Source organism: Heptranchias perlo, chromosome 16, assembly GCF_035084215.1.
Source record: "Heptranchias perlo isolate sHepPer1 chromosome 16, sHepPer1.hap1, whole genome shotgun sequence".
Lineage (NCBI taxonomy): Eukaryota > Metazoa > Chordata > Chondrichthyes > Hexanchiformes > Hexanchidae > Heptranchias > Heptranchias perlo.
In genome coordinates, this window is record NC_090340.1 from 11,288,140 (window position 1) to 11,300,427 (window position 12,288).

At 42.8% G+C, this 12,288-nt stretch overlaps 1 protein-coding gene across 1 annotated transcript in view; it reads right to left on the reverse strand.

Moving 5' to 3' along the window:
• Nucleotides 1–12,288, reverse strand: part of vac14 (vac14 homolog (S. cerevisiae)) — a 296,601-nt gene that overhangs the window by 213,216 nt on the left and 71,097 nt on the right. Inside the window, exon 12 of the mRNA XM_067998261.1 lies at nucleotides 7,802–7,867. Within this exon, the coding sequence (XP_067854362.1) occupies nucleotides 7,802–7,867 (66 nt within the window). The remainder of the gene's footprint in view (nucleotides 1–7,801; nucleotides 7,868–12,288) is intronic.

Sequence of the window (12,288 nt, forward strand, 5' to 3'; positions counted from 1 at the left end):
TGATCTTTTACGATCATCTATCAATCCCTCCACCCGAATGGCCGCATTTTCAGCGTTAAGCCCACCGAGCAAATCCAAGCCAGATGATCAGAAAATCAGCAAACATTTTTTGGAATAGATGCAAAGTCTTAGCAAATAATATCACTGTAGCAAGGATCCTCACGTAAAGCATCCCAAATGTAGATTGTCTGACAGCAGTGTTAATTGTATCCATGTGACATATCCATTAGTGTTAATTGTATTCAGGTGGTGCGTATCGATTGGGAACTTTCGTATCCATTTATAAGAGAGCTGATTTAGGGTGTGGTATGGGTGTAATGTTGAGCTGTGTGAATAAAGGCTTGGAAGCAACTGATGACTTAGGCTCTAGTATTCTATCCTTCACCACCTGGCTATCCAATTTATAACAAGCAGCCCACTTATGAAAATTGTGCCAGCATTGGCTCAGTGGGTAGTACTTTTGTCTCTGAGTCAGAAGTTTGTGGGTTCAAGTCCCATTCCAGAGACTTGAGCACATTATCTAGCCCGACACTCCAGTGCAGTACTGAGGGAGTGCTGCACTGTCAGTGGTGCCGTCTTTCGGATGAGATGTTAAAGCGAGGCCCCCCATCTGCCCAAAGAGATTCCATGGCACTATTCAAAGAGTGGGGTTGTTCTCCTGGTGTTCTAACCAATATTTATCCCTCAACCAACATCACTAAAACAGATTATCTGGTCATCACATTGCTGCTTGCGGGATCTTGCTACGCGCAAAGTGGCTGTCACATTTTCTACATTACAACACTGGCTACACTTCAAAACTACTTAATTGGTTGTAAAGTGCTTTGGGACGTCCTGAGGTTGTAAACACAAACCTTTTTTTTCTTTATTATCTGGAATCCCTATGGCTGACTCAAGATAGGTAGCTTATCTGCTGGAAAGATGAGGCACAATAGGGTCTTCGCCTGTCAACTGACTGCACTGTATCAGAATACATGGGTAGCAACATCTGCCCTTGGGTAAGTCGCATTACTAGCTTGCTTTCATTACCTGCCTATATTTTCCATCAAAATATTAGTCGTTTGACACATCCTGGAGGGCAGGTAACAAGCTGTAATTGACATCAGAAGTTAAGCCACCCCATCTTACCCAGGTCAGAATACCCCATAAACTGTACAGACTGCTTTAATGAAGTGGCAACTGTTCACTGCAATCATTTTGCAATTGAATACTGCATTTTTATCCCAACCAAAACTGCTCAGTTGAAAATATACCACACCCATCAATGCACCAAGGTTTACCCTTGAATTTAAATAACTCAAGGAGGTTTTTGGGCGCTCTCATCCCACTCTCAAAGATAGAGCCCACCAACTTCCTCACCACTTCGAAAACTCTGAATGCGGTTTACCTTTTTCATTATCACCCATTTCTGCAACAGAATCAAAACTGTAACATGACGATAATATTTCCTCATTCGGGTACAGTGGTGTACCGGTTATGTTACTGGACTAATAATCCAGAGAACGAGAGTACAAATTCCACCATAACAGTTTGAGAATTTGAATTCAGTTTTAAAAAAACTGTAAATAAAAAGCTGGCATCAGTAAAAGTGACCATGAAGCTGCCGGATTGTCATAAAAACCCAACTGGTTCATTAATGTCCTTCAGGGAAGGAAACCTGGTGACCTTACCTGGTCTGGTCTCTACGTGACTTCAGTCCCATATCAACGTGGTTGACTCTTAACTATCCTCTGAAGTAGCCTAGCCAGCCCCTCAGTTCGATCAAACTGCTCAGGGCAACTAAGGATGGACAAAAATGCCAGCCTTGCCAGCGTCATCCACAATCAGAGAACGAATGAAAAAAAAATTCAATTCCAGGGCTGCCTCTGAATGAAGAATTTGTGGCTCTCCCATTTCTTGAATTCTACTTTGGAATAACTAGAATTAGAAATGGTCATTTGTGTAAAACAAGCATCTAGAAGGTGTGACCATGCAAGGTTCAGCCGGTTACGGCAGTGAGTATCTGAACCATTTAGTCCAAAAGGTCCCAGCTTCAATGCCACGTCTGCTACGATTGGGACAGCAGTTAGTGAATTACAGTTGGTCTCAGTACCCATAAGCTAGGAGGGGAAAATTGTCTGGGTTCTCAGTCCTCACCTCAAAGATTAAAAAACCATATCCAAAGGTCTGCTACCCATGAAAGCAGTCAGCAGTCGTAAAACCAGCACTAGTCCTACAGAATATAACAGCTCAGTTAAAATTCAGTTTAATTCCCTGTCACCTGACAAACTGACTTAATAGGCACTAGAGCCCTCTCTATTTGGACTCAGATTTACATTTGCATTGTAAATTTGCATTTCTTGCCAATGTGCAGTGGATGCTCACTAGAGCATTAGTTAGTATTCCAAATAGTCTGATTCACAATAACCTTACTGCATTTGACATCCTTTAAGGAATTTGAACAATCTGAACTCATGTTGACCAAGACCTACCTCAGACTTGGTTCTAAGCTTTGAACCAAATAAAGTTAGAATGCACAGTGGCCAATGAAAAACCACATAACATTCAGTCCTGCACACTAAACAAAAAACATGACCACCAGCAGCTCCCAGCCCTCCACCAGCCGCTCCCGGTCCCCTGCTCTCGGCCCTCCACATGGAGTACCTGAAGAGAAAGCAATGTACCCAACAGGCTGCCATTAGAAATCAAGTCTGCATGAGTAATTCTCCAGATTGTAGCACTATTATTCTCTCCCGTAAGCGGACCTTGTGTCCCTTACGATCAGGAGCTTACCTTGATTGCTCAATATTTAGTCATACAAAAGTAGGGGGTTGTAACAACAAAATCCTTTGCATGTGTTAATCTTGCATATGCACGCTCCAATCTTGAGGTGGGCTGATAAACACTTTAGTGAGGCGAAGCCAAATGTGAATCATCAAGCTGCTTTATTTTTCTAATAAGTGAGCAGAGTAACATTTATAGTAAATCTCATCTTACTCCAACTTGATTCCAAATCAATCCTCATAACAGAAAACAAAATACACCATACTGTCCATGTTGGAGGGCTAAATGCATCTTCTGACCAGAGAATTCTCTGAAACCGGTTAACCCTGAACCTAAATGGAAAAAATTTCTCTCTCCAGGACTGGCTTCCTCACGCAGCTGGTTTCAGACTGGACAGGAAACCAAGGCCTTGACCTCTAACCCTCTCCCTGCTCCCCACATCCAGGGATTGGTCAGCTGAGCTTCCAATTAAACCGCCTACCGACCCTCCTAGGTGAGGGTCCCCTGCAATTACCCCCGCTGTCCTCAAACAAATAGGCCATCCTATTGTAAAAGATTTAGATGCTTAATGGTCTAAATGAACTTCCATTGTCTCAAGTTGAAATGGTATACAGGAAACACTACTTCACCAGTGAGTTTGTCTAGATCGAATCCATATTTCCCAGAAGCTGCATGTAATCGATTTAAGCTGGTGAGCTGAATTTAGCTTAATATCAATTCGATATAAATTACATCAAAATCCTACTATGGCGAAACAGCCAGAAATCCTGAAACCTGATTGTGCCAGACTCAAATCTAAGATCAGGAGAGTGACACAGGGAGGACGTCATGACCTAGCCTTCCCAGAATGGCAAGCTAAGAGCGGTTACTGAGCACATTAAAGCCACAAGGGACTGGTACACTACAGCTGCTATTTGCTCAATAGCGAAGATCAAGGGATAAAGAGAAGACTTTGGTCTCTTTGGAGGAGGGGTGGCAATAACCATCAGAAGGCTGGTATTATACTGCGGATCAAGAGATAGGCACTGCATGTTACATACTCTGGGGGAAAAGAAATAAAGACTTTAACTCATGGCTCGATATAGAATACCTACATAATGAAGAGGCTTGTACGGCTAATCCTTCAATATGTTTTTACGGATTAAATTAACTTCAAAGGAGTCTCATTCGTCACTCAGTGGCTGTGGCTGGAAAACACTTAATCTGCTTAAGAGGAGAGAGAAAATAATAGACCTTTTTTGACAGCCTTCATCATCTGCCACGTTCAAGAGCTCTACAGACTCACTTAGCACACATCATTCTGTCAAACATTTCAAGGTGTTTCGAATAAACCCATTCAGATAAGCCCATTACACTGGGGAAAATGGCCTGCATTGACTGATGGAGCTTTAAAACAGTTTTACTTAACGGCAATATTTTTTTTAAAGTTTGCTTTTCAGATTACTGTCCATGCTTCCTGAAGTAGTGACCAATGATTTTCAACTTCTGTCACCCAATTTTTTTTCCCCCCCCATACACATTACAAATCAGAAAACCAGAATGTACAAGCGTTCAGAACTCTGCTTATGGGCCAGTTTTACTGCAGCTTTCGTGTCAATGTAAAATTGTGCTGAATGCCCAACACCTCCAGCCCTACAAACCTCCGAGATCTCTGTGCCCCTCCAATTCTGGCCTCTTGCGCATCCCTGATTTCCTTCGCTCCACCATTGGCGCCCGTGCCTTCAGCTGCCTCGGTCTTAAACTCTGAAATTCCCTCCCGAAACCTCTCTGTCTCTCTACCACTCTCCCCTCCTTTAAAACGCTCCTTTCAAACCTACTTCTTTGACCAAGCTTTTGGTCACCTGTCCTAATATCTCCTTATGTGGCTCAGTGTCAAATTATGTCCGATTACACCAGTGAAGCGCCTTGGGACGTTTTAGTACGTTAAAGGCGCTATATAAATGCAAGTTGTTGTTCTAAGTCTGGAACCATCTGACTGCAGCCTGCACTAAAGCCAAAAGTTGCAGGGCCCCCTTCTGTTACCCCACCTCCTACAGCAGGCCCCACATCTTTGGGCTTCACACCAGGTGCATTGTAACTGCAGACCACCTGGAAGCTTTTTAAAATTTCATTTTGAATTCTCTCAACGTTGGCACAGGGCCCATGTGCCAGTGGACTAAGATTAAAATGTAATTGGTCAGCGAGTATCTCCTTGTGCCTGCCCGCATACAGTGCCTGTCAATGGATAGCATGCAATGTGCAGCAACACACTGAGCTCCCAAGATATGATGCAGTATAATGACATCCTTAAGTGCAGAAACTGATGAAATTAAAACTTGCACACTTCAAAATGACCCAGTTTTTGCAAAAGTACAGCTGAAGTTCCCATATGTAAATTTTTAACTCTAGCAAGCGGAGAGTACATCAGTGTTAGTTTTGAATAATGCACATTTATATTTCACTAGTTGAGCATCTTACATTTATATAGCTTTACCACATTTCTCACACGTTCCACAGAACAAATTATATCGTGCAGCTAGTGCTGTTGTTTGGGTTAATGTGGCAACCATTTTGCACACAGCAATATCCCAAAAAACAGCCATCAGGAAAATGAGCAGTTATGGCTTTTTCTGGTGGTGTTGGTTGAGGGAGGAATATTGGCCAGGACTGGAACTCCTGTCCTTTGTTAGGTAAAGGTGTCAAGGGATATGGAGCTAAGGCTGAATGGCCTACTCAATACTCTTCAAATCATGCCATGGAATCTTTTATATCCACGTCAATAGGCAGACTGATTTAACACCTCATCTGAATAATGCAGCACTCCCTCAGTACTGCAATGAAGTAGCAGCTAAATTACCTGCTCAAGTCTTGGGCTGGGGCTTGAAAACCAAGACTGACCTTATGGAACAGTTTGCATACTGTCCTTTCACATTCAAGCCTTCAAATCCAGCCCACACTGATGGAATTAAAAAGCCTCTCAAGCTAAGAGGGGCCCGAAGTGAAAAGAGTTTGAGCAGACAATCCATTTCCCAGTCGACCCAAGTCAACAGCATAAAACTGTCCATAATCGAGCACCAAGTGGCAATGTCAGGTCACACGACGCCTGCTGTAAGAAACTGAAAAATGGCACACTGGTGCAGTGAGGTTGCGGTGCTACGGCAGAATGGGGCAGAGCATTATTCTGTATCTAACCTGTGCTACATGTGGCCAGGAAGTGCACGATGCTAACACTGGGTGCTGAAAGAAATAGATTGCTACTCAGCAATGACATCTCTCCTCTAAATCCGCACAAATTTGCACCACCATTCAAAGAACCAAACGTAAATCCACACTATGCCCCCCTCCCTTGTGTAGAATATGCACTGCAATAATTACTCCAGTACTTGAACTGAGGCTTCCTATAACAGAACTGCTGGTTTTGGTCTGTACGTCAAATCAGTCATGGAACCTTAACTTTTTCATCCTCGACTCCAAGATCTGCGTCCACTATCAATATGTTCAGAGGGTCTGCATGAGTCACAACCAAGGGTCACACAGTGTGATAAACAGAGCTGTGGAAATGTCTTCTCTTTTTTTATGGCCGTCAAACCTTGTGTCTTCTGAGACAAATCAATTGGGAATTCAAAATCAGTTGTTAAGTACCTGAATGAAGCCTTCAAGCTCGATTCTCTAAATTTTCCTTGGCAGTTAGTGACATGAGATCCAAGACATGCCTGAGCTGAGATTATAAGACGGGAATGAGAAAATTGGCCCCTGGGATCAGACATCGACCTGGCCTGACCTCAACCCAAACTCGGTTCATCTAAGATCAATTCAGTAATTTCATCTTTCAAAGTCATTCTTTTACATGATAACATGGCTCAGCAACAAATTGTGGCCTCTATTCAGGTTCACGTTTCTTGGAAAAACTGCCAGTGTAGAAAAGAAAATGGCAAATCCTACCAGAAACCCAATCGGAAGCAAGCCGATTAAATAGTGTTGGGGCCTAGCCCAGTGGAAGCAGTGAATAGCAGGTGGCTGTTAGTTTTCAGTCAAGTATTTAGGCTCGCACCAATAATCAAATGTTTGGTGCTATAACAAAGCAGAATTTTGCATTTTGTTTTACCAAAACAGCTGCTGGAGTCTTCGACAGTAAGATCAATTTAGCTCTGATTTAAATTGCTAATAGCTGCACCTGTAAGTAACTGGTGCTGTCTGTAATTTGAATGAGCTAGTTCTGGCTACATTGCCTATGTCTGGAAACTCATCAGTGGGGTTTGGATCTTAGACGCAGGGGTTTCCTGCAGATCTGGCCACGGGAATCCTATTGAGCTCCGTAGTCACATAACATTTTATTTTTCAGTTGTAAGTAACAGTTATAATATTTGAATGTAATGTTAAATTCTTCTGAAAATCTGACTTTTCAAGAATTAGGTCAAAAGGACTATTCTTCAGTTTAGCAGTACCTTCTGAATTCTGAGACATGACATCACAATTCAATCCTTAAGTCTGTCCGAAAAACATCAGACATACTTTTAAACTCGAAATTCCTTCAAAGGATAACTTACTCATGAATTTCCTTTGTTGCACTTTATATATTGCACTTTGTAGCATTTTATCTAACTTTTGTACTTGTTTTTCTATCCAGTTGTAAACATTACAGTTTTACTCTTAATTCAAAGATGCTGAATTCAAATTATCTGAATTCTGATTTTCCATTAAATATTAAATTCCCACTTTGCTGCTAATAATGTTGCTTAATTTATATGACTGAATAGCTCAAATTTAAGCACAAAGAAATGACCAAATTACTACAACTATTTGGTATAGCATGTAAACTCTGATTTAGTTTGGTATTGTAACACAGAACCACTTCAAAACCAGTGAGCTGAATAAGGCAGGTGGAGTCATTATTAATCCTCAGGTCACCTGATCTCTGCAAGAGATGATTAACGAAAATCTACTGCTTCTAAATTGTAGGGGACGATGAGTTAATAACCCAAAACTCTAACAGGAGTCTTTAATAAACAAGCAACGAACACATTCACATAAACACAGATTCCTCCAAGTTGGTGCTCACCTCGTCCGACTCATCAGAAAGTGTCTTCAGTAACATGGGAAAGAGGCTGTCTGTGTGCCTGAACATCTGAAACACAACGAGATCATCAGTTAGGATATTTATCGGCAGTTTCTCCTTGTCGACAAGTGTACACTACAGTTTCAGTTCAGCACCAATGTTAAACTTGTGTTGTGTATATCAGGCGCTCAGGCCTAAGCTGACTTCGAAACAAGGCAGGAGTGTGACTCCCTGCCCCAGTTGTAGCCCCTTTCCACCGACACTACAACTAAATTGTGTGTCATTGGGAGAGAGGTGTTCTCGAAGTAACTTTGGTGAGTTGCCACAGTGTATCCTGCAGATTTAACATAATGCAGGCAAACTGTGTGCTGGTGATGGAGGGAGTGGATATTGAATCCAGTTGCAGGAGCACTGATCAAGTGACTGCTCAGTGCTGGATGGCTCTTAATTAACAATCCTACTCCCAGAGACCACAAGAATGGCTAGGTTGGAAATTATAGTTAATAACTTGCATTTATATAGCATCGTTCACGACCAGAGGACGTCCCAAAGCACTTTACAGTCAATGAAGTACTTTTGAAGTGTGGTCACTGCTGTGATATAGGAAATGCAGCAGCCAATTTGCGCACAGCAAGGTCCCACAAACAGCAACAAGATAATAATGACCAGATAATCTGTTACAGTGGTGCTGGTTGAGGGATAAATATTGGGCTGGACACCAGAGAGAATTCCCATGCTCTTCTTCAAAATAGTGCCATGGGATCTCTCATATCCACCTGAGGGGGCAGGCAAGGCCTTGGTTTAATGTCTCATCCAAAAGTCAGCACCTCCGACAGTGCAGCACAATTACATTGTTACATGGAGTGCAGTACACACATGCAAAAACATGACTTAACTCCTAACTCCACAGTGAGAGTTTGGGTTGGGCCCTGTCTCACACACTTTGATTTTCCAACTCAGTCTTGAAATTTATTTGAACCCTTCAACATGAATTCCCACATTCTTCTACAATATGAATGTACACAATTTATTTTCCCCTTAAAACTAGTTTTAACAGCATGTGGCAGGTATCAGCTACAGACAGTATCCACTGTACTCTGGGAGATGATGTGGTTCATTAAATTCAGCCTTTCTACTCTGTATCTCGAAATTGGGCTCTTTTTTCATCTTCGTTCAGAGATAACGATGCATTCGTCTCTGTTCAAAGGTTCAATATGCCTACTGTTAAATGTTTAATGGGAATTTCAAATCAAATTAAACTGACAAGCAATTCAACTTACCGAAAGCTTAACCTGTTAATTACAGGCCCCGTTCATGGATCTTATACTGAAAATGCAATTTAAAGGCAAATAAGGGCGTTAATCCCAATATAGTGAAGGGAGAAGGGAGGGGGCTGGAGGCTTATCTCAACTCATGGGCATTGTTAGGTCTCAGCACATGCAAGTTCAAAGGATGTACTTTTTTTTAGTTAATGACAGCTCTCCAGTGGAACCAATCTTAGGCATAGTTTTTACCCTGTTTTTGTGACACTTCATCTCATTTATAAACCAATTCTGGGTTAATTAAGTTGCATTTTGTCACAAGGCAGTAAAGCACGGAGGGATTGAGTGCTGTCAATTATAGCCATTCCCTATTAAAACTCATTTCAATTACTTTGTGTGTCACACTGATTAGCTACAAAGCCTCAAGCGTTGGTCACTTTTGACTTCAATAAATTTATTCAAAATACTTGAGTAATGTGTCAGTCTGGTTGAGTTGGTAGCACTCTTGTCGCTTAGTAAGAGGGTTGTGAGTTCAAGCCCCATTACAGACTCAGGCAAATAATCTAGGCTGACACCAGAGTGCAGCACTGAGGGAGTGCTGTACAGTCGGAGGTGTTGTCTTTCAGCTGCAGCAACCCGAGACCCCGTCTGCCAGTTCAGGTGGATGCGGTATGTCCCACGGCACAATTCTAAGAGCAGAGAGTTCTTCCCAGTAGCCTGGCCAACATTCCTCTCTCAATCAGTACCATCAGAAACAGATTATCTGATCACTTCATTCAGCTATTTGTAGTATCGGGCTGTGCACAAATTGGCTGCTGCCTTTGGGGGCCACAGTCTCAGGATACGGGGTAGGACATTTAGGACCGAGATGAGGAGAAATTTCTTCACTCACAGGGTGGTGAACCTGTGGAATTCTCTACCACAGAAGGCTGTGGAGGCCAAGTCACTGAATATATTTAAGAAGGAGCTAGACAGAATTCTAGGGGTATGGGCAGAGAGCGGGAATATGGTATTGAGATAGAGGATCAGCCATGATCATATTGAATGGCGGAGCAGGCTCGAAGGACCGAATGGCCTACTCCTGCTCCTATTTTCTATGTTTGCCTGCACTTCAAAAGTGATTCATTGGCAGTGACGCTCTTTGTGATGCCCCAAGAATGTGGCCAGGTACTTTAGATATGCAGGTTCTTTCTTTCATTGGGTAACTGTAAGCTAGGCAGTCTACAAACGCACTAATTTACAACGTGATGATATTTTGGATTATCCTTTTAGATGTGGCGTTACATGAAGAAAAATGATCAAAAAACTCAATCCAGCAACACATGAGCACTGCACTTAATTCCCTGGGGTTGAGGAGTTTGTTTTCAAATCCCTCTATGGCCTCGCCCCTCCCTATCGCTGTAACCTCCTCCAGCCCTGCAACCCTCTGAGATCTCTGCGTTCCTTCAATTCTGGCCACTTATGCATCCCAATTATCTTTGCTCCACCATTGGTGGCCATGCCTTCAGCTGCCTGGGCCCTAAGCTCCAGGCTCTCAAAACCTCTCTGCCACCCTACCTCACTCTCCTCCTTTAAGATGCTCCTTAAAACCTAACTCTTTGACCAAGCTTTTGGTCACCTATCCTGATATCTCCTTGTGGCTCGATGTCAATATTTGTCTGATTACGCTCCTGTTAAGCACCGTGGGTCATGTTACTACGTTAAAGGTGCTAAATTGCAAGTTGTTGTTGAGATGCGAGATTTCAAGTTTCAATCAGAGTCACAGATTTTCTGGAGAAGGATGGAGTCACAGAAAGTGACTGACCCAGAACTTCGAACCTGGTCCCACTGAGTCACGGAGATCCCATGGGAGCAAGAAGTTAGCAGGCCCGACTTAAAAACCTATGGCATTTGCGGCCAAGTCCCCAGGTCCCTCACCATCCCTGTAGCGAAGGGGGGAGACCATCCTGTAGAACCCACATCTAGTATGTTGCTGCCACTTTGACCTGGGGTGAGAAGTCCCATGCACCTGATACCAGCAGAGGCAAAGCAGCAAGGAGAGTCAAAGTCATCCTCAGACCTGAAAAGGAGCTGGAACAGTAGATCACAAAATCTGACCAACTTTCAAATACTACCCCAAGCACAGAAAATGAGAAGAACTTGGTCCTGGACCGAGCAAAGGTGACTTCAACTTTAAAAATGTCTTAAATTAAGTTGTTCAGTACACTCACACTGATGGGCACTGCTGACTGAAGACTGGAGAAACATCAGCTAAATAACATGGGAAAGGAACGGTCACCAGACCTGCGGAAAGCATGTAGAATCATAGGGTCTTACAACACAGGAGGCGGCTATTCAGCCCATTGTGCCTGTGCCGGCTCTTTGAAAGAGCTACCAATTAGTCTCACTGCCATTTCCCCAAAGCCCTGCAAATTTCTCCTCTTCAAGTATTTATTCAATTCCCTCAAATCTGCTTCCACCACCCTTTCAGGCAGTGCATTCCAGATCATAATAAATCGATGTGTAAAACAATTCTCATCACCCCTCTGGCTCTTTTGCCAATTACCTTAAATCTACATCCTCTGGTTACAACCCTTCTGCCAGTGGAAACAGTTTCTCCTTATTTACTCCAACAAAACAGTTCATGATTTTGAACGCCTCTAGTAAATCTCGCCTTAACCTTCTCTGCTCGAAGGAGAACAATCCCAGCTTCTCCGGTCTCTCCACATATCTGAAGTCCCTCATCCCTGGCACCATTCTAGTAAATCTCTTCTGCATCCTCTCCAAGGCCTTGACATCCTTGACAAAGTGTGGTGCCCAGAATTGGACACAATACTCCGGCTGAGACCGAACCAGTGATTTAGAACGGCTTAGCATAACTTCCTGTGGAATAATGTGCGGAATAAAGTAATTTCAGGAGAATTAAGACTCTGCAATCGACCCCTATTGGCTGGTTGGGCTATTCTGAAGCAGAAGTAGGGTGTAGGGTATCAAATGAATAAAAACAATTACCGACCAAAACTACATCTCGCATACAATCCTTCAGGGCTTAAATCCAGAGAAGGCGTTTATAGTCCTGGCTTAATTTGTTTTTATTTTTAGAAACATAATTTCCTCAAACAGCAGTGTTCAGACGCACAATTTCTTACGCCAGTGTGGGAGCAGTGGAATTTTTAAGCCAGCTCTGGCTCACTGGGGTGAGTGAGTTGAGCAGTTTTAACCTTTTTGTAATAGCAGAACCTGCAAGAG